The sequence below is a fragment of the Pongo pygmaeus genome, chromosome 4 (assembly GCF_028885625.2).
Source record: "Pongo pygmaeus isolate AG05252 chromosome 4, NHGRI_mPonPyg2-v2.0_pri, whole genome shotgun sequence".
NCBI classification, from domain to species: Eukaryota; Metazoa; Chordata; class Mammalia; order Primates; family Hominidae; genus Pongo; species Pongo pygmaeus.
This window is the reverse complement of record NC_072377.2, coordinates 92,538,122-92,560,678: the sequence shown is the minus strand read 5'-3', so window position 1 is coordinate 92,560,678 and position 22,557 is coordinate 92,538,122. Positions and strand designations below refer to the sequence as shown.

Here is a 22,557-nt window from a genome sequence, read left to right as displayed (position 1 = left end):
TACTTCTTTTATATAATTGTTCTGTATATCAAAGCTGTACCTTATTGAACTCCTCACTCTCCTCCTTGCAACCCAATCGTGAGGCCTCATTAAAACACTGGCTAATAATTTTAAAGAAAAAAAGGCAAATTCTCAAAAATGATATTCAATATGCAGGGCAGTTTAATTATTTAGTAACTGTTAAACAATGAAAAGTGTTTTCTCTCCACCATGCCATTGTACTATAGCCTGAATATTGACCTTACACAAATAACCATTTTTCAACGTGTGGCGATCCACCGAGAACGAACTCTTGGCCTCAGAAACTGAGTCTCAAACAGGGCGAATTCATGGGGGTGGGGGTCCCGATGTGTTTAGAGTGTGTGCTCCAGACACTGCGAACACGGGTGCGGGCTGGGCGGGGGTCTGCGTGCTCTTTACTTCCTCTGTTATCACTGTTGTCTGAAAGAATTTTTAAAACACCACCTGGGTTGGTAAAATATCATCCTCATTTAATACAGTGCGTAACCGGCTCGTTCCGCTGAGGGGATTTTTTTTTTCCTACAACTAACATAATTTTCAAGGAGCAACTTCTTTTTGTTCCATTTTCCTTCAAAACTATGCTGGGCACAAACTAACAACATTTTATCATTCTTATTCTGAAATAAGATTCGGCAGGTAAGTGAGTCTTAAAACATGCCAAATGTCCAGCAATCTACCGTTCAGAGATTCCTTATGCCACCTTTGTAACTGTGTAGCAACAGTAATCCCTTAATTAAGTATACAAATGTACAGTTCACCAACCCATCTAGTGGTTTCACTGGAGTGGGAGAAGGGAGATGGTTACCGTCACATCATTGTTATTATTTAAACTGCTAGGGGAGAATATAATTGTTAATAAAAGCCTTCTTCTCCACGCCCCTCAAGGTTCCCTCCCCCTGGCATTTTATGACATGCCATCCACAATGAATGTAAGTAGAATTATGTCGATCCTGGGAGCCTACTCTCTAAATATAATGTCGCACAGGTCAGCAAGGAAATGCAGAAGAAAATTACTGTATTTAGGGGTAGTTGTTTGAGAAAATATGTATTTACAAGTGTGGGGTATCGGTATTAAAACTTTGTCTGTTTATGAATGTGTGTGTGTGTATGTGTGTGTGTGTACAGAGGGAGTTCTATAAACGGGTTGTGTGCATCCGTTTCAGAATCCTCGTGTTTGTACATTAAAAGGCTGCCATGTAATCATTCCATGGGGCTGGTTTAGTGAATTTAACAGAGAACTAATGGGTAGTCTATGTTGAAAAGCATGGTCCTATTTTTTAATCCCATCACGTATTGAAGCGGTTTTGTGAGAGTCTGCGGCTTTCACCTTTATCCATCGTGGATGCTCTTGTTCGAGAAATCCATTCCAAACACTTTTAGTTCCTGATCATTGCTAAAATGCTTTCGCTTCTTTCTATGCAACTATTCTTTATTTTTGGCCTATTTTTGTCAGTCTTAGCAATAATGATAAACAATCCTTGCTGCATTGAATCTCACTTGAAATGATCCGGTGAACCCCTGCCTTGGTCCTTGCTGCAAACTGTAATCTCAAATACTGAATATGGTCGGACTTGGTCGTGGGATCCAAGCTGCAGGAGACCGAAGCTACTTTTTCGTTACCTTCTTTCTAGCCTGGAGCGCGCGCGCTATGTACACACACACACACACACACACACACACACACACACACCCCTCGGTAAAAGCAAGCTGAGATGAGGTGAGGGGGTGTTCCAATGTGAACAGAGACGCAGGGTTCGGGCGGAGGGAGCCTGGGCAGTGGAGAAACCGACGCCGTGAGCAGTGCCGGGACCACGGACTATGACTAAGGTGGGCGCCCCGCGTCCAGGGCGAGGACGCGCGGAAGCTGCGCGAGCCTCCGGCGCTTGTCTGAGATGCAGAAGTGGATGACCGGGCTCCCGGGAATAAAATCAAAGTTCCGTGGAGCTTGGAGCTCTTTGACAGCCACGCTTGTCCGAGCTGAGAACCCTCCGTGGTTCGAGCTCGCGCGTGGAGCGGCCTCCAGCGCTGGGTCTGTTCGGGCAGAAGCCCATGAAGGGGGTCCCGCGGCGCTAGCTTTTGTACGGCCCCGCCTTGGCAAGCCGTGAGCTGACGCACCGGCTCCCCCGGGACGCTGGGGGCGTCGCACCGCAGCTGGGTGGGGAGCAATTTATTCCTCGCCGTCCCATCCCAGCCCATCTTTGGTTACTCCACCCTACCCCTCCCATCCCTCCTCCTCCTCCTCCTCTTCCTCCTCCTTCTCTAACAACGCCCTCACTACCTTCTGATTCTCCACCTCCTCTTCATCCTCCATCCCCCTTTTACTTCTCTCTCCCCCTCTCTCTCCTCCCTCCCGCCTCCTTTCTCCCTCTCCCCCTCCCTCTCTCCTCTGAATAAGCAAGCTTTTGCCTCTAAAAGTCACAAGTAATCCTCGTGTGTGACAGAGAGAGAGAGAGAGAGAGAGAGAGAGAGAGAGAAACGAGCTGGCGGAGAGGAGCAGAAGGCAGGAGGGGAAATCTGGCACAACGGCTGGGAGAGGAAACTTGATGCTTCTGGGCCACCATTTGCCAGGGCCTCGCTCGAGGTAAGTACACTGGGGGCCCGCGGAGTCCGTACCTGTCAGGGTCCAGCCCCCGCCCATAGCCGAGAGATGGGCACCCTTACCTGGGCTATTCAAATAATGATCAAAATGGAACGGGGATGGGATGCGGGTGAGGGAGTGCTCCAGCCGGAGGGCCCGGGGCCCAGAGGATGATGTGCGCCTGGAAGCTTGGACCCCGGGCTCTTGCCCCTGGGCACCCTGTGCCTCCAGCCAAGGTTCCGAGCGACTGCGGGGGGCTCCAGCTATCCGATATCCCTTCCTAAGTCGCGCGTTCGACAGCTCCCTCCTTTACACACCCGCGTGCAAATGAGCCGCTGCTCTGTCATGAAGTGAGAATGTGAGCCTCTTTCAAACCCTAGAAAAGGAAAGTTTGGTAAGGCGGGGGCTGCGCAGATCTGCTGTTCTCTGGAACCTAAACTGGGAAGCCTAGACTTGCGCAGAAAATTAATAGTTTTCCATTTTTCTTTTAAAAAATTACCTTCAACGAAAAATTGTGTGTATTCAAAAAAATTATTGGATTACCATGTCTGATCAGCTGCTGATGACCTACCAATAAGCGTTTTAAACACACATGCACATTCACGCGTGCGCGCGCGCGCGTACACACACACATGCACACACACACACACACACACACACACACACACACCCCAGGGGCTATGTACAGTGAGGAAGGCCGTCATAAGTAACTAAGAATTCAGAGGGAGTCGCAAGGGCTTTTAAGTGTGTAAAGGCTGTGTACGTGTCCTCCTTGTTACAGAGAGCAGAGGGAGGGGGCAGAAGGAGTGCGCGTCGGCTCGGCGTTTTCGCTGTGCCTGTGTGTTTCGCGTGTTGTCAGCTGGCTCTGGTTTCTAAGGGCTGAGCGCTGCCAGGGGCGGGGGCCAGCATCCACCATCCACCTCGGCACCCTAGTGGTGAAACAGGACTCATTTGTTTGGTGCAGAGCGGTGACGACCTAGAAGAGACTGGAGTGTGGTTAGGTCGGCCCCCTGCCATCCATTACACCTGCGGCAGATGGCTCAAGTGGTAGAATGGTTTTGTTTGCCGAGATCAAGAAAGGAGGAGGGGAAAGCTAGAGCCTCGCCCCACTCAAAAGAAGTACCATAAAGAGCCAAAGAAATGAAAGAAGCCATATTTGTACCATCAAAAGCAAGAATGTTGCTGCCTTCCAGGAGTGAACCTGGGCACGTTAGTGACTTTGGCACCTGGCCCGAATTGATAACGACTGAATTTTAGAACCAACATTTTTCAAATGTATTTTTGATGAAATGCCTACTCCTCCCTACACACACACACCCACACACACACAACACACACACACCTATCTCCAGGCAGATGCACACAGGTGTCCTTGGAGCTCTACTCCCTGAAGCCAAACGTCAATAAGATCCTGCTGATTTCCAGATGAAGGAAGCCTCTTCTCTCCCCCCACTTTATTCAGTCGGCCTGCTAGCTTCCACACACAAGTCCCCTCTTGCAAGACAACCACCTGGCTGGAGTTTAGCCAGGTGTCAAATGTATCCATCTCATTTTCACATGCAATAATGTGCCTTTCTGATCAATCTTCACATCCTTGCATCCATTCCTTCCTCCCTGCTACTCAAGAAGCAAGAAAGGAGCACACACATCCTCCCAGGCAGTCCAGAGGAAAGGCAGGCGTGACAAAGAACACAGACACGGTCTAATGACAATTTAGCCTGTCTTCTATTCCTTAATTTTCTTGTTAAATAAGAGGAATGAAAAGAAAAATATATTGAGGGAGACCTAAACAGAAAGCCTTGTAAGCCTTGTCTCCTCCCTTACTTCACACAGTCATCACGATAACACCCATACACAAATTAAATTTATGAATATGCTTATTCACATTTCATGTGAAATAAAAAATTATTTTGCTGGCCTAATTTTCTGTACTGAACAGTAAACATTCCTTCTACTAGAGTTTAATACACTAATGCTTTGGGGGTGACTAGTATGCAGAGAAATTCCACAATTTTTGAAACATAAATTCTATTTTTCTATCTTCTTTAATGTCAAATCAACATTTTTTAGTTAGTAAAACCAAAGAATATCAAACAATAAGAGTCCTTTCTAGCTAAGATTTTGAAGTCACAAATAAAGCTACATCCTAAAAAGCCAAAAGGAAAGGAAAAAAAAAATCAACTCCTGCATTTATCAAGGTGCTTTCAATACCCAAAAACACCTCTGAACTGGGTTTTGTTGATGGGTGCTTGTTGTGTGCCCAGTGTAATTTTTTAATAAATATTTTCCTGTCCTATGAATGTTTCCATTTTTATAAGGAGAAAGCTGACTTTGAAATGTGGTGGGAAACAGGATTTGTCAAGAAAAAATGCCAGTAGGATATAGCCCAATTTTATTATTAATAATATAGGTTTATTCATATATCATACAAACAGCTAAGAGTCTCTTCTTCGATGTGAATTCCTGTATTATCAGGACACAGTCAAATCCACTTGTAAGAAAATTTAAAAAGAAAAAAAATACTTGCAGAACAGAGTTGAAGTACAGGTTTCCTGGGCCTTTTAGTGATTTCTTACTAAATCACTAAGAGGGAGAGAGAGGGGGACCTGACCTAAAACTCTTGGCTTTAGAGACACTAAAAGCTTCCAATTGTATTTAAATAAAACAGAATTAGCAAACTTTTGTGACTGTAGAGAACGAAGACAAAAATTTAGTCCCAATAAGGTCTCCCACCTTCCAGGCAAAATCTTTTAGACCCTAGTTCTAACCAGTATATAAAGCTAAGAAAAATAATTTCCAAAATGAACTCTTGAAATTTGCATGGAAAAAAACTGTTTTTAATTCTGAGGTTTGTTAATAAGCAATATTTTACATAGAAATCTTAAGGAATGAAATTAGCTCAGATACCCCAGTGTTTCAAGGAAAGGGAATATGTTTTACTTTTGAGCAGGTTAGTATCAGAATCACACTCAGCCAGGTTTCATAGGCCCAAATGAGCCTCAGAACCTGAAAAGGGGAAAAAGAAGGCATCTTGGGGAGTAATGGAAGCTGAGGTTCCCCCCCCCTCTACCTGCTGCTGGGACCAACATCACATCTCCTTCCCATATGAAATGGCTATAAGCTATTACAGAAAAGACTAGATAAGAGAAAGTGAATCTGGAATACATTAATTGCTTCTTTGCCATCCCCAACCTTGCTGAGCTTTCATCAGCCCTACCTTGCCTTCACAACCTCTCTTACCTTCCCCAACATAAGCCAACAACCGAAGCCATGTCGCAGAAGATATATATGCAAATGTATGCACACATGTGTAGGTGTGTGTATATACGTACACACACATATGCATATACTTTATGTATATATTTGCTTTGGTATATATGCTTTAAATATATATATTTATATATACATATATACCTGTAGTTCTCAAAAATATCACCAGTAGCCCAAATTTGCCTTTATTTCAGGAGTAATTAAGAAGATTGTAATTCTTAAAGAAGAGCTACCAAATTTCACTCCCTGGCGGCAGTATCGGGCGCACTAAAGGTGCCCGAAGCTGGCTAGCAGGAGGGCTTGGCCGGTTCGCGTGCCCGGCGCCAACCGCTGCCTGTGAGTCTGTGTCCTTGACTCACTCATTTCCCCGCTTCAGGGAGGATAATGAACTCTTTTCTTTTCCTAATTTGTAAAGTCAGTGCTGAACTGGGGAAGGCGGTGAAGAGGCCTGGGTCATGAACCTGAGGAGGTCAAGGCTCCGACCTCTGCTTGGGTCTCTCTCATAAAACCAAGGGACGGTGGGCAACTGCGTCTGCGGGTTTCTCCGGTTCCCCAGAAAAAATGGGCATGCGTGTGTGCCTGTGTGTTCAGTTCCATCCTACAGTCCTCCCAGGGGTCTCCAGAAAGCTTGGCTTTGTCTTCTCCAGGGCGGACGAGTCCTAGAGCGGTCCGCAGAGCCTTCGGTGAAGTTTCCCGCGGCCTCCCAAGTCCACGGAGCCGGGCACCCAGTCCCAGGGCAGCCCTGACGGCCCAGGCGCGGTACCCATGCGGCCAGTAGGTGTCGCTGTTCCCCTGCCGGCGGGAGCCAGGAGCCCCGCGCGGGCCCCCAGCGCCACTCAGCCTTCTGCTCCCGGCAGGTTCGCAGACCCACCGGAGCTCCCGAGAGAGGGCCGCTCTACCCGCCCCCGCCCTGGGACCGTGCCCGTGCTCACCTGGCCAGCACCGTAGCGACACTGCCGGCCTAAGGAAGTACCTTCGGGGAGAGAAAGGAGAGACGGGTCTGTTGGGGCGAAACATGGGCCCCGACGGAAGCGGCTCCAAGCCGGCTTCTCTCGTGGCTCCCAACTCTCCCTCCTTTCTCTTCACGTGCAATGGGCGGCGGTGGGGCACTGAGGGCCTCCCGGTAAAATCCGAAGAGGGGAGATTCAACCGGGGTTCCATATGGGCTTTACGAATAAACAAGAGGTTGAAGATCCCAGCTTCGTGGGAGCTAGCTACAGAAAGAGTGGATTGGTTTCAATATTCTTGCCTCAAAAAAAAAAAAAAAAAAAAAAGGGAAGAAGAAGAAAAAGAAGAAAAAGAAAAGAAAGAAACCTAGGCCTGGCTACATGCGTGGGCTACATACCACCTTGTACACACATATGAACGCAGAAGTGCCGGGTAACCGCGATCGCGGTCCCCTCCCCAGGCCCAGGAAGGAGCCAGTATTTGGAATGTGGTTGTCTTCCCCAAAAGCATTGCTTGCCAAATATTATTTCCTCTTGGAAAACCTAGCAGTTAGCGAATCTTTGGAATCTGCATTGAAATGCTAGGTATTGAGAATTCTGCGCCCTTCTCTGGCGTCCTGCGGCTCCCTGCCTTCGGCCTCAGTGTGCCGCGAAAGAGATTATTAATCAGAGACGTTCTTTTTGTATGTGTTTCAAAAGAAGGGCGTTTGGCTTATGAATACCTAAAGGGACATTTACAATGGGTACATTCTATAGGTGACTGGAGATTTTAGTATGATTCTGATTGTTTTGTACAGGGAAATCACTGCTCTGATTTGAGAATAGGGAGAGGGAGAGTGCGTTGAATAGGCTAAATTCAGAATCAGGTGTTATTCAGAGTTAGTTTGCAAAATGGAACTGGCTATGTATTTAAATTAACGTCTAAAATCATATCTTCAGTCAAAATGTGACATTTTGCAGTAAAATTTTTAAAAAGATTCACATATTATCTGTAAAATTTAGGTAAAAGGAATAAATTCTTGAAGAAGAAAAACGTAACAATAAAATTTGAAACAGGAAGAAAAAAATTTTTCACTTAAAGTCCAAAATATTTCGGAACACCTCTTGTTCCTGGCCCTGGGCCGCCATCTCACCATTTCAGAGGACATGGTTGGACAACTGCCGAGTCGTTAAGGCAAGCCTTAATTTTTACCGTGAGGTAGCCAACATCATCTTTAAATGTCATATACTTTTCGCTATGTTTCATAAAATGAGCTTCTTTCTGCCAAGTCCTATATCTGTTATACAATTCTAAATAATTATTTCTGATTGAGACGGCAAATTAATCATTCGGTGACGTGGTGGTGAGGGGAGAAACACGTGTCTCATTGGAGGTTGTGAAGTTCAGTGAGGTGGTATTTTTAGCTTGAAAAGTCCAAATTCAGATATTTGGATATTTCTCCCCCTCCCGCCGTTTCCCTACCCCGTCCCCATTTTACTCTCTCTTTAACTCAACGCTTTGGGTTCCCTTTCTCCTTTTTCTCTCCCTTTCTCGCTTCTGTCTTCTCTCTCCTCTTTACAGCGCCTCTCCCTTTTTCTCTCTCTTCTTTCCTCTTCTCTTCTCTCTCCTCTCATTTATTGTCTGATTCTATGTCAAGATAATATAAAAGTAGCAAATGGGAGACCCAGTACCCTCAGCAGACTCTCTCTCCACCGCGCGCAGGGCACTTTGGGGAGTTGTCTGTCGCTGCCAGGTTACCGGCCAGAGTGGCGGCTCTTGGTGCAGGGCATGCTGCTTTCGGAGGAGTTGGGGTCTGTGCGGGGTTGCGGGGCTTATTCAAATACCTCCCGCTGCTGCTGTGATTCGCAGGGACTCGGCCTCCATATGGTAATGCGGGGCGGGGGGTTGGGGGAGGCGCAGAAGGGAGGGGAGGGGAGGATGGGGGTGAGGGCGGGGTGGGAGGGGGCTCCGGCACTGCGCGCTCGGCTGCCGGGCTGGGACAGAGCACCCGGACCCGCGGCGGCAGCGGCAGCGGCAGCGACGCTACCCACCCTCTTCCCCAACACCCACCTAGCCAGCGAGTCACCGAGCCACGGGCCCTCGGGGTAAGCCACAGCGCGCACACGGCAGCGACGGTGACGGTTCACACGCTTCGGGTTACTACCATGCGCCAATAAGGGAGATTAGAAACAGAAAAGGAGATTACAGAGAGATCAGAGATAAGAGGTGTACCTCTCTGTGTTCCTTGTCACACAGCGCGCGCGCGCGCGCACATACACACGCATCTGTACACACATGCATGCTCAGACAGCCGTGCACGCACGCGTTCCTTGCTACTGCCATCTAAATATATGCACCGACACTCTATGCCCTGCAACGTGGCCGGTGTGTTTGTCCTGATCCTACATAAAGGCAGGCAGGTATGTGCGAGAGTCCAGGCAGGAACAAACAGCCACGCGCAATTTAACTGCAGCCAAACTCAAAGAGATCTTGAGCCTGCCGAATTGTTTCACTCAGCCAGGTGCCCCCCCCAGAAACCGGCTATTCTGCAATCAGTTGTGGAATCCTGCAGTTATTCATAAAATGTGCTGAAAATGTATTTTAGGCAACGTAATCTTGCTATATATGGCAAGGTAAAGGCGAACCTGAAGGATGAGTGTGTTTCTGCTTTTTAATGTCATACGTGTAGCCATCTGACCACTTTTTATTGGGTGACATATCATATGAGCACTTTGGTGTAGGCTTGGAAAAACTACAGCCAGAGGTAAGGCTGGAAATTCCATAAGAGTTAAGGGTGCTGAAAATGGATGCTGGATAGTCCAGCATGAAAGATGGCATACCGCTTTAGGTTTGAAATAGGGGGAAATACGTGTGAATATTTATACGTGAAGGCCATTGGGGAGGGCTGAGTCTTGGCCTGAGTATCTGTGCAGGTAAGTCATTCATAAGAAAACTAATTACCTGTGCATGTACTTGGACTTGTTTAATTGAATAAGCTGCATGTGTGCATACTTGCTGTTCTTCGAGGGTTTGCAATTACAGATTGAGTCTTTTTTAAATGATAGCTTGGGGGAATTAAAAGGTGGAAAAAAGCCATCGTGCTGCATAGCTATATTGCCAAGAAAGAGAATCCGATCCTATAAACAAGATTACCATTGCTTGAAATCTAACTCAAGGCCTGTATATTTTAAGCTACATCAACTGGTTTAATATAGTCAATTGTTTTATTTGTGTATTTGCTTTCATTTCAAAGTCAGGAATCAAGGATGCTTTTCAGTCAAGATAATGTGCCTTGTTTCCAGCCATATTAAGATAAAAAGGAAACTCAGTAAATTTTGAATGCAGCCAATAAGGTACAACATACAACATGGTTGAAAATGTCTTCCTTGTAGAAGGCTGTCCATTGCTGTGTCTACCCATTTTAAAATATATATTTTTTTTCAATAAGAAATACTAGAAAGCAATAGGGCGGGGAATGCCGCACCTCTCAGGCAATCAGCACAAAAATTCTTTAGAAATCTTTGGAATCACTTCACTTATACATACATTATCTCGAAAGCACTGGCCCCGAACTGTGTTTCTGCTAATATGAAGTTAATTAGACAATCAAACTTTGAGCCTTGAGCGATGGGCACTACAGCCCATCAAGGTATGTCAAGAAAGAAAAAAAAAATGTGTCTTTTCTTTTATGACCAAACCAGGAGGTTATACAGCTGGCATTGCATACATGACAGATGTGCATATTTGTAACCTTAAATAAACAGAAGCAGGGAGGTAACTGTGTATATTATCTAGCAAGAGACAGCAGCAGACACTCGCCAAAAAAGACAGAAAGGGACAAGAGAGACACATAGACATAATAAAATAACAACAATAAAAAACCTCCAAAAAAAAAAAAAAAAGAGGGAAAGGGAACCAATAAAACGACAAAACCTGAAATTTTCGCGAATTAAAAAATGCAAATATATCTTTACATATGCATCAGTATTAAAAATAATACACGCTGGAACCAACAGGAGCGAGAGCAAGAAGAGGAGGAGGAGGTGGAGGAGAAGGAGGAGGAGGAGGAGAGGTGGAGGAGGACGAGGAGGAGGAGGAGGAGGAGGAGGAGGAGGAGGAGGAGGAGGAGAGGTGGAGGAGGACGAGGAGGAGGAGGAGGAGGAGGAGGAGGAGGAGGAGGAAAGAATGGAGGCGCCGCGGAGCCCTGATTATGCATGGGCTGGAGCTGCCTCCTCTAACCTGTTCTTCTCCGAGCCGGGCAGCCGGCGGTCCTCAGCCGCCCACAGAACAGGAGCCGAAACAACCGTTCTCGAAGGCTACAGCGTTTATTTTTCTCTTTTGGGGGGTTTTGGCGGTTGTTTCAGGGGCTTGCCAACTGGCCCCTTTAATTAAAAGCTTCAATAAAAGGCGATCGCGCCAGGAATGCACCCGCTCCTCTTCGCGCAGGATTTGCATATTTTTTTAATGCCCTAATTTCCTTGATGTATGTAAATGTAGCCGGACGTAGAGGGAGACAGGGAGCTGACGTCAATGGACGTGACCTCGCAGCTAAACCTTGAACGTGAAGCCGGGATGGGGGAAAACACGGAACGGCAGCCGGCGGAGCCCGAGAGCGCGGGCGGCGGCGGCAGTAGCCGAGCCCAGGCCGGAGGTGCCAAAGGGCCAGTGCCGGCCCCGGGGGAGGACAAGCTGCCGCCTTCTTTCTGCACCGCGCGGCTCTCAGACTCGCCAGCCTTCCGGCCGCATACTCAGACTCTTGCCCTGAGCTTCCAACCCCACCACACACACGTTCTTTTGCTTCCCTCAGAAAAGCAACACTCCCCAAAACAACAAACCAAAACCAACAGATAAAACAGATGTTTTAGACCAATGCTCGGGTAGCTTATCAGAAAGAAGACTCTGACCACGGAACATATATATTTTTTGGCTTCTCTCCACAAGAAGAGGAGCGGGAGACCACAGACAACAGCAAATCACTCCTAAAACACGATAACTACAAGTGCTCCCTGTAGGGAGAGGTAAATCGCCCCGCCGACTGGTGAAGTCTTCTGGTTTCGGTACCTATTTACCTGTGCACTCATTATGCGCGTCGGCTTCATTAACAGCAGGGTCATGAGCGCGCGTTTTAATGTGATGGGAGTGCCGTGTTTTGTGTGTGTGTGTGTGTTGGGAGGTGCTTGCGCTAGGGAGTACCGAGGCAGGCGCTCTGAGCAGAGAGAGATCAGTCTTTCCATGGCCACGTCTGGGACTTATCTGCGGAGCCATCTAGGCCAGAGCTCCTAGACTGGGGTTCGAGTTCACCCCCTGTAAAAAGAGAGGCCAGAAAAGGCTTCCCCTGAACAGCCAGGTCCTTCCCATCGGATTCTTTGAGGAAGGAGGCTTGAAGTGTGAGCCATTCCGTAGCCGCCGCCTTGCCGGATTTGGCCTGGTGTTTTGCAGTTGAAACTCAGCGGCCTCAGCGCGGAGGTAGTGCCTCTACGAGACGCGGCCGAGGCCTTCTCATTCCCCTCCTTCCGCCCGCGGCAGCCCTGCGCGCCGGCGTGTGCGTGCCCGCGCAGCGGGCCGCTGGCACCTCCCTGTGCACATCCGCCCCCTCCTCTGCTCGCCACCTTCTCTGGGGCAGCTAAGAAATGGTCCTTGGCCTCTTCTGGGCCGGAGGGCAGAGCTACGAGCAGGCAAGAAAGGGGCGCCGGTGGCTGCGGTGGCGACTTCTCCGCTGTGCCCTCGGCCGCCAAGTCTGCGGTTTCATCGTTCCACCTCGCAGCCCCAGCTTTGTTTTCCTGACATGCTCGTGGCCATTGGGCCCCACGCCTGCGAGGGGAGTGTGTGCGTGTGCGCGGGGGGCGGGCGCGCGCGGCGGGTGGGGACTCTCCCGCCAAGGACACGCATGGCTGTCTGTCCTCCGGCTGCACTTGGCGGGAAAGCTAGGGGCCGCCGGCGGGGCTGAGCGCCAGCGGCTCTCATTACCGCCTCCCTGCTCCCCCCGGGCCGCATTTACATACGGGCCACTCGTTTGAATTTTTACGGCACTCTTCCCCCTCCCGTACCCGGTCGCACGCGCGCAGGCTCGGAACTACCACCCCGGCACGCAGACACCCGCGCCCAGGATGCGGCCAGCCCCAGGCGCGCAAACAGGCCCACAGGGGCCGACAGCACTCGGCGGGACGGATTCCTGCACCGCCTCCCCGCACCCGCGCGCCCACACCCCTGACAGCCTCTCCGCTTGTGTTGCAGGAAGCCCACCTTCCCCTCGAAGCCCCCACCCTTCTCTGTCTGCATACTTCCACCCCCACCCTCCCACATCTCTCCGTCTCTCTTTCCGTGGAAGACAGACGCGCGCGCGAGCGCGCGCACACACACACGCACACGCACACACACACACACACACCCGCTTTTCTTCCTCCTCAAATAGATAACCCCTATGGCGCGTCCCTGGTACCTTTAGAATAGCTCTAGAGTTTAGAGAATAAAATTCTTTAGAATGCATTGCTTGTCTTTAGCCAAACACATTTAACAACCACGACACAAACGGGGAGGAGTGAAGAAGGGGGACTTGAACCAAAAGACCTTTAAAAAAAAAAGTCTGCGAGTCAAAAGGTCATTCTCCAAGTTTGTAAATAAAATTGCAAAGGGAGTCCTTAAGAAAGGAAAGAAGGGGAAGAAGGTTAGGAAGACTCACAAGTTACATAAAACGGTGCATTGGAAAAACGACAGGGGCGATTCTGTAATAAAAAAAAAAGAAGAAGAATGTTAAGAAACCAAGAGAGGAAAAAAAAACTGGAGGAAAAAATAAAAAGAGAAGAAAAGGATTAAAAAAAAAGAAAAAAGCAAAAGAAGTTTCCAAAGAAATTTGTGCTTTGCATCCTACAATAGGAAAATGTAGCCATTGCCTTCCTTCAGACGAGACATTTCTAATTTGTTCCGTCTGTCAGGAGGGGACTATGAGAGGTTTGGGTGCAAATTCATTATCTCTGGCAACGCAGAACGTAGTGTGGGGACTGAAAAAGACCGTGGCAATGGATGAACAATAGGGCTTCAGTTCATCAGTAACAAAAGCAGTGGGGAAATTGGTTGAGTTTCAGAGCACGTCCTCCTCGGCAGAGGGGGCTGGACTAGACCTTGGACAGCCCCCCCAAAAACTTGCCAAGCCTCGCACACACCACTTCACTCTCCACTCCGAGGCTCAGGGAGCAAGTGCCTGGCATGGGGGGTAAAAGTTGGCTTTTTTTTTCCTCCTTGGTCTTTTGCGCCCTTCTCACTCTCCCCAGAAGGGAAGACCCATTTAAACTATTTTAGACGCAATCAACCAAGAATCACCATGTGGAATTGAGCGGCAGTTTTAAATGTGTTGAGCAGAGGAGAGGAATGATGAGAAAAACATTTTTTTTTTTTTTTTGGAGACGCCGAAAGGAGCCTGTTTGTGTGCTGCGGCCGTGCTGTGACTCTGGATCTTGTCTTTCAGCCGGCGCCTCTGTTCCTGCCCAGCTGGATTTGGGGGGCAGCATTGCCTGGCGCAGGGAGATCAAGTGAGTATGGTGGCGGCCCTCAGGCTGCAGCTCGCCGGCGGCGCGAGGCCAGCAGTGCCCGCCGCGGCCCCGCGCCCGCACTCCTCACCTCGCCCGCTAGCCGGTGCCCGCAGAGTCCCGCTGCGGGCCGCTCCGAGGGCCAGTCCGGGGCTTTGCTTCAGCTAATTGATTGTGTGCCTCGGATGTTAAACCTGTTGATCTCGTGAGTTTTCTTAGCCAGTACTGTTAATTATCCAGCGGCTTGACCCCCAATCGCAGAGAGATGCCAGGAAATCTTCGCGTTGGAAAAGGGAATTTTTGTATGTAATTTTGTGATGGTGGTGGTGGTGGGAGGGGCGGGGGCTTTTCCCCTTTAAACCTAGAGCAAAATGCACTTGTATTTTGCACTTCTGTATTCGAATTCGCATTTTGAATAATTCGCCTCCCTTTAACCGCCCCAAAGTTGCAATTACCTGGCAAGGAAGCGAGGATCTGATTAGATTTTGGTGGAAAACTTAGTACAGTAGCTAAGTAGATCTGGTGGCTTTCCAATTCCCTTTTCTCTTTGCCTTTTGAATTTTGGGAGGTGAGAGGCCGCTTTACAGGGTTATCCCAAGTTCAGACTCATCAAGATGCAACCATCGTGATTAGTTATTGGTACTTGGAGCGGTTCAGCTTAAGACGCTTCTGGTATCCAAACGGAGCTGGGTCTTTGCGGTTTGCTTAGAGTCTAGACCCGGCTGAGGAAGGCAAGATCTCCTTTCTGTGGCCTGGAATTATCTGCAGGAACCCAGGGTGATGGGAACTCAGACAATGTATTTGCATTAGTGTCTGCGGCGTTTTATCTTGCAAATGTACCCGCGGTGCTTGAATGGGGGACTGTCTTGAGGGGTCAGGAGAGCAGTGGAATTGATCAGAAGTTAGACTGGAGGCTCTGTCAAGTCACGGCCACGGCCGGGGGCCCCGAGCTGTGGCTGCCTTGGGCCCAGCACCGCAGAGTCGGGTTCCGTTTCCTCCCTTTCTTGGTGTCCACCTCTGTCTACCACCCTCCTTTCTCCACCTTGGCACCGGTAATTAGGGCGCTGTCTCAGGAAGCGAGCTCCCACAGTCAGCATAATTAAACCAGGGCAATACTTTCATTTTGCAAAACCAATAGCCCCACCCCTCCAGTCCAAAATAACAATAAGCATAAAAAAATCATAAAAGCAAAACAACCTGTTTTGGGGAGTATTGAATTCCTGAATCTTGGATCGAGAGGGAATGGGGGAAGGGAATTTTTCAAAAATCCACCACTTTACAGCAATCAGGTTTTACATTATTCATTGATTTACTGGAGGAAAGAGCCAATCAGGAGCCATAGATACGGATGCACATCTCACGGTGCTGTGGCCTTACAGTAAACTATTTGCATCTTTCTAATGGAGTAGATATTTATCCAGGGATTGCCATTGTTCGAAAGGCCTGGAAATTCAGTTCCTTAAAGATTTAGAAAATAAGACTTTGTTCCAGACTTAAAATCCTTACATAGAAAGACTCTCCTCTTTGTATGGCAGGTTACAAGGTTCAAGTCCCTGATGTTTTTTTAAGAGTCCCTCTTCCTTCCAAGCTAAAAATAAAAGAAAAGAAGAAAGAAAAATTAATTTCTCAAACCCCTCCAGATTCTGCATATTTTGCATTCACATTATCATGCATGTCTCCATTTAAATGCAAATTAGCATATTTAACCCTGTGGGTGCTGAGACCTAGGATACATTGTACTGGGGTTTTATGGAATCTCTGGCATTTTAAGGAATCATGGTAATAGCAATATTTTAAATGAAGCAATATCTATATGACTTTATATGTATACATATATATAAACTGTGATCATTTGTTTTCTTGACTATTTTTCAGATGAGACTGCAAAGAAGCATAAAATGAATAGACAATCCAACCAACCAAAGGTAATTTTAAAATTTACATTTGATAAAATCCAAGTGGTGTACAAAATAGAGTATTATTTACTGGGCGGTAGGCCTGCAGTGGGTTGCATATCTCCTAATTCATGCTCTAAGTTTCTATATGTGCAGCCTTCTCCTCTAAAGGGAGACTTTGTATATTATATATCAAGCATAATACAAATATAACCTGTAACTGCCTATAAAAAAGAAATTCGAGATACAGAGTAAATAATAGAATACTTTTGTTAGAAAGTAAGCCAGTCAGGTACCTTGCCTGAACTATACAAATCACTGTAAATTAAATGGCTTTTATGTAGAAAATGGTAGTCTTGACTGTACTAGTGCACTGTGGTTTACATGCATTTGAATCATACAAACCAAATATTAAGAGGGGATTTCAGTGATAGGCCAATTCTTTATGTGCTTTGCAGTAATCTGAATAGGATTCAGAGGTGTTCTAAATATGGTGACAAACCTAATGTATTTGAATTTATGAAATAGCATAATTCTGATCCAAATAATGTGGAAAACGTAACTTTTCACTTTTAACTGAAACAGAGATTGTTTACTCCCAGGTAAACCAGAATGTTTCAATTCATGTTTCAGCCATCTGGAGATCTATAGAAAGATTAGAAAACAAGCATGACAATCACGTCCTAATCTACTGGCCATTAATGGGAATTTTTTAGTGAATGAGCAGGCAAACCATTTAAATTCAGTATATCCTTCAGTATGCAGATTTCAAAACTGGTATTCTGCTCAGCTTAATAGCTATTTGAAAGCAAAAAATATCTGATATAACATGTAGGTGCTAATAGTTGCTCTTAATATGTGACAGACATTGCTAGGAATCTTTAGGGCTACACAATTGTTTCAACTTGTCTCACATCCTATATAATAATACAGTCTTTGAAATATGTGTAAACCATCATATAAACCTTGGCAATATTCAAAATAATCAGATGCTCTGTGTTAAGCCTTACTGTGTAGTTTTTATTTCTGCATATCCTGAGAGATGGTGGAGAGTAAAATATTTAGTTGGCTATCTGGCTAATGAACAGACTGCTCATAATCCTAATGTTGGTTCATTTTACTTATTGGGGCTCCCGTGATGAGTCTATGTTATATGTGCCAGACATGGGGACCAGGCCTGGAGTCCAGTTGATATGACTATGTGGCATTGCCCTAGAAGATGCTATTTTAAGACAGTATCTTCTATAGCTTTTAATTGTAAAAGCGTCTCAAATGTTCAGTGTCTTGGCTTTCATGATGGATACTTTGGTTCTAAAAATGCATTTAGTTGCTAAGTGTGGAAATATAGCCATGTTACTTTGCAAATTCACACAGATATGGGGGTGATAAACATACACAGACAAATGCATGACATCTCTTTGCTTCCACCAGCCCCCACCCAGGTATATATAAAGCAAAAAGATATTCTAAAAATATCTGTCATCTGACCACATGCTTGCTTTATGTAATACATGCCAAATCACTAATGATTCTGCATCTGTGTCTTGGAAAGCAAGGCCACAATACTCTCACTCTTCCAAGGCGGCAAAGCTCATTAGTGTTTTACATAATGTCTAAGGTGGAATGTGCCTCAGTGATATGTTACATTTTTATTTAGTAGTTTATGTTGTGACCAGATAGTTTAAGAAGGAACAGTAACTTCATGGAGGTGTGTTTCTCTGAATTAGTTTTTGGTTTGCTTGTGCATTTTATGTATAACCCAATGCAGCCATTTCTGATTGTACCTCTTGTACCATAATTTGGTAAGAAAAATAGACAGACAATTTCAACAGCTTAGTCTTTTCTAAATAATCAGTACTGGAATGTTCACCAAAAAAGTAAATAAATAAAAAATCTAGGGAAAAGTTGGCATCTATGTTACTAAATCGTATCTTTAATTGGTGTAATATTGTAGTTTAAACTCTTGATTATAAGCTTTTCCTAACTATTCTGATTTTCTTGCTAGTCTTTTTTATAGGGTTTACATATATGTGCTCTGTATATAATTCAGTAAGCATGTTCACATTCATGTCTTAAATGAATAAGTCACTGAATTAATGAAAGAGTGTATGTTAATTCCAAAAGTGTTTTAGTTGTTGGGGAAAATAATCTATAGAAATGAGAGTATTGTGATAAACTAGTCATGTGTGCAATGAATATTAAGATTACTCTAATAGCATATATTTTAAAGAATAGCAATATGACCAAACATAACTTGAAATTTTGAAAAACAGTTCATAAGGTTCACCCTTGGTAAATATGAATTTAATGTAGACTATCTTAGATGTTCTGTTGAGGGACATTTGAATATTACAACTACACGTATTATAGATGTGTTAGACATAGATTACTCATTACTAAGGAGAGAGAAGAAAAGGACTCTTTGAAGTGATCATATTCACACTTTGAAAAGTTCTAAGAAGGGAATGAGGCTAATTAATTAATAAAACAACATTCCCCTCTAGATAGAAGAAAGGTGGGGGTGGAGAAGGGGAAGGTAGGGCAGAGTTATGCTTTTAACATCCAGGTGTTTTATATGTGTTCTTCACGAGGTAACAACGCTTTTTTCATAGTTTCAGAAGCAAGACTATAACATTATCCTTTTGTATGAAAATTGATGTTTAAAACAATAGACAAAGGCTCAGGATTTTCATTACAGCAGAGTTGTGTACAGCATTAGAAACTATTGCTGCAAGGTTTACCTGTGCTGCATTCTAACGCACACACCCTACATATGCAGTCATTTTTTAAAAACCACGATGAAGTCCGCTTGCTTAGAGCATTCAGTTTGAACTTACAGAACAAAATACGCTGCCCTATCGCCATGGTACATAGATACAAAACATGACTGAGCTGTGAAGCCATTAAAAACACACCACCAGAGCAAATTGTCAATGTAATCACACATCGACTCACTGCGTAATACAGATCTGATTCCCAGCCCCAGAAAACGAGGCCCTGCTTTAAGCAATAGCAAAGTGCCTTCCATCTGTCTGCCTATGCAATCTGCCAGAAGAAAAATGCAGGCAAAGACGTTCCCCAGATCTGAAATGCTTTTATCTGTCCTTAGAGAGAGATTTCTTCCAGTCTTTGGATACTAGAACGATCTACACTAGCACGGAGGAGGTAAAAGGCCGCGGGTTGCTTTTCCAGGAGCAGTCGGTAGTGCTAGCGGAAGAGATGTTGATTGAGAAAATAGGGATTGTTGCAATGCTGCCGCTACTGCTGCTGTCGCTGCCGCTGCTCGGGCAGCAGGCGTGGGGCAGTTGGCTGATCAGTGATGCATATCAATAACCATGTACTTGAGATTTCTCATGACATCATCATTACCTTGGTCTCCCGCGGTCTCGAACCTTTGACCTTGCCGGGCTGGTCCACAATTTGGCAGTGAAAGCCCCTCCAATGATGGCCCTTTTCTCCTTCTTTCAGACCGGGGGCAGCAGCAGGCCAGCAAGACGGCATCTTCTCCTTCCCAGCCTAGAAGCCCTGTGAAATCGAGGATCTTCCCCCTAAAACACATACACACAAGAAATGTGCAATCAAGCTGCCACCGCTTGGTAAAAAGCTCATGGTGCCTAACCAAAAAGGATCAGGAACAGATCCTTGAATCAGCTGTCACTTCTATAGAATGGGATGTTTTTTTTTTCCTTCCTCCTTAACCTGCGCTGGAAATTGCCGTTGGCTTTATACATCTCTATAGAGAGAGGCTAAAGAGTCTTGCGTGAGAAAGAAGCAATTTACAATGCAAATAGAGGCCTGTGAAGGGACGGATGCTGCTGCTCACTCGTAACAGCTTGCTGCACCTTAATAGCTGGTTTTATTTTCTGCTATTAATAGATGAATTGTGGGCTAACGCTGCCGGAGATTACTTGCTGAAAGGAAAAAAAAAAGTTCGGAATAAACTCTGAAGGCAACAGATCTCGTTTGGATGTTTTAGCTGTGCACACACACAAACAAACCAGGTCATATTTACATAAAAGGAGGAATCTTAAGCGCGGCAAGTAACCTGGACGACCGCTCTTCGGTACTGCCAGAAAGGATCGGGACCTGGAGTCTGGCAAGAGGAAGACAGAGGCCTGTGTGGGAAGTGAGTTGTTATCTTTGGTTATCTAGCTGTATGAGTGTATTGGTCTTCATAAAGCTAGATAACCGAAAGTAAAAACTCCTTCAAGATCGCCGGGGAGCGTGTGAGAATGAAAGACTACAACCGAGAGACAGTAAAAACCAGAAAGGTCAGGAATACTTATTGAATCTAACTTTGTTTTTGTTTTGTTTTTTTCCTTATGATTAAAGGTGGGATGAGAGGAAATTAAATGACACACATATGCTAAAATATCAAGTTGCCAGATATATCCTGAGAGGAGTTGTTGCAGCTGCAAAGGAGAAGTGTATAGTGATGATGAGTAAAGATGCATGTGCAGTTTGTTCTATTTTAAGGCAAAAGTTTATATATCAGGGATTTTTTTTCTTAGAAAGGTGTTGCAGAGATGTCTGGTACCTAGTTTAAAAATGATTCCATAATATGTAGACTTGGGCAGTTCCTTTGTGAGGCCCCTCCCTCTCAAAATTTGAAGACTGTGCTTGGAAATTATTTTACATGTATTTGGGCTGTATGTCAATTTGTACGAAATTAGACTTTCAGAAAAGTTTATACTGGAAGGTTAATAATTTATATCTACTGAGGACTTAGAGCTAGCAGGCAAAATGAAAAAAAAAAAAAAAAAGCAAGGGCTGATTTTTATTCTTCTATTCAAAATACAAGGACAGATGCTTCTCTGTTCCAAGAAGGTTTCCTTGAGGAAGCTACTGAAGCAGAAAGACATGATGGAGACGAGATCGCCTCCCCTCTTGTCAAAGTGTTAAAAAAATGTTCTGTCTTACTCTGCGCCTAGCATTGGAAATGAAAGTGACATTTACGCCACAACCCACGTGTGTGCCTCCTCTCTTTTTGTTTAAGGATGATCAGGTCTATCCAGGAAACAGCTCTGGCATCTCAAACTGAAATAATTAGGACGTATATAGACCTGACAAAAATGGAAAGGGGGTGGGGAATCTGAGGGTCTGTCTTGCCTAATTGATTCCGCTAAACGGAATGCAGGAGATGTGAACGGCAGGACGCTCCGATTCCCACGCTCGGGGGCAAGTGATAAAGCAGGGCCGGGCAGCCTATGACAGACAGCCCTGTTGGGGGGTGGGGGTATGAAAAAAACATCAAGTGCACACACCATACTCATCTCCATCGCTTAAGAAAGTAAAGGCATTTCCCACCCACAGCCATCTGCAGCTTCCCAAATGGCAGCACCAACTGGTCTGTAGCTGCTACATACTGTCTGCTTCTGTTAATTTTTTAACCACTGTTTAATCTGGCCATAATTAAGTTTGGCTTTCTTCGTTGTTTGAGATTTTCAGAACTCAAGGCAAGCTAGTAGAAAGCAATTCCAAGAAAGTCCCATGACTGCCTGCCCCTAATGTCAAAATCTCAGTCCATGAGATTATGGCCTTGTGACCACATTTTTGCTTTTGTTTTGGGTGGGCTGTATTTTAAAATACATATCTCTATATAACAGTCGTTATTATAATTTCATGAGGCTTTTTACCTCTTAACATGATACATCTAGGAACTTGGTCTAATTGTGCTAGTAGATATATACTAGAAGTAAAACTATGAAGTCATTAACCTATAGAAAGTTGATTATGATAACAATATAAAACAATATGATATAAAGTTTGTTTTGGAATAGTCTCAGCTAAATGGGTCTAAATAGCCATTTTAATGTAATCTAAAAATAACACTATGCCTAGCAGAAACTTTGGCGCTTTGGAGGTCCCCATTGTCACCTTTTCATAAAAGTCCTTAAGTTTTCCATATGTCACCAAGCAAACATTTGTATAGGCATTTACACAGAAATATAACCATTGCAATTAGAAAATATCCAAAATAGCCTGTTATCTTCCACGTGGCCTAGATTATTGACAATCCCAAATATACAATTTTTCTTTAAAAGTAGTACAATTTCCTTTGTAGCTTCAATTCCTTATATGACTTCAGACTGGAGAAGCCTGTTAAACCACTGTTAGTTTCAGTTAGAAAGTCTGAGAGACTTTATACATAAATTCTCAGTTTGGCTGCTGTACACGTGCCAGAGTTTTACTACTGTAGTGACCGTTGAGAAGACCCTTGTTTATTTACATTTGAAGCACTGTTTGTGCAAACAACCTTTCATTGTTAAGTGCCTGTATTCCTTTCATTTACTTCATGTCCAGGGGTGCTATTTACCTAGAACCATTGTCTACTACAATTAAC

The 22,557-nt window shown here is 45.3% G+C and overlaps 1 protein-coding gene across 1 annotated transcript in view; it reads left to right on the top strand.

The window, feature by feature from the left end:
- Nucleotides 1-7,394: 7,394 nt before the first annotated feature.
- LOC129037431 (androgen receptor-like) overlaps nt 7,395-22,557 on the top strand; it is a 140,618-nt gene continuing 125,455 nt past the window's right edge. The window contains exons 1-4 of the mRNA XM_063664583.1: nt 7,395-7,572; nt 8,666-8,901; nt 14,259-14,322; nt 16,195-16,244. Of these exons, the coding sequence (XP_063520653.1) occupies nt 7,395-7,572; nt 8,666-8,901; nt 14,259-14,322; nt 16,195-16,244 (528 nt within the window). The remainder of the gene's footprint in view (nt 7,573-8,665; nt 8,902-14,258; nt 14,323-16,194; nt 16,245-22,557) is intronic.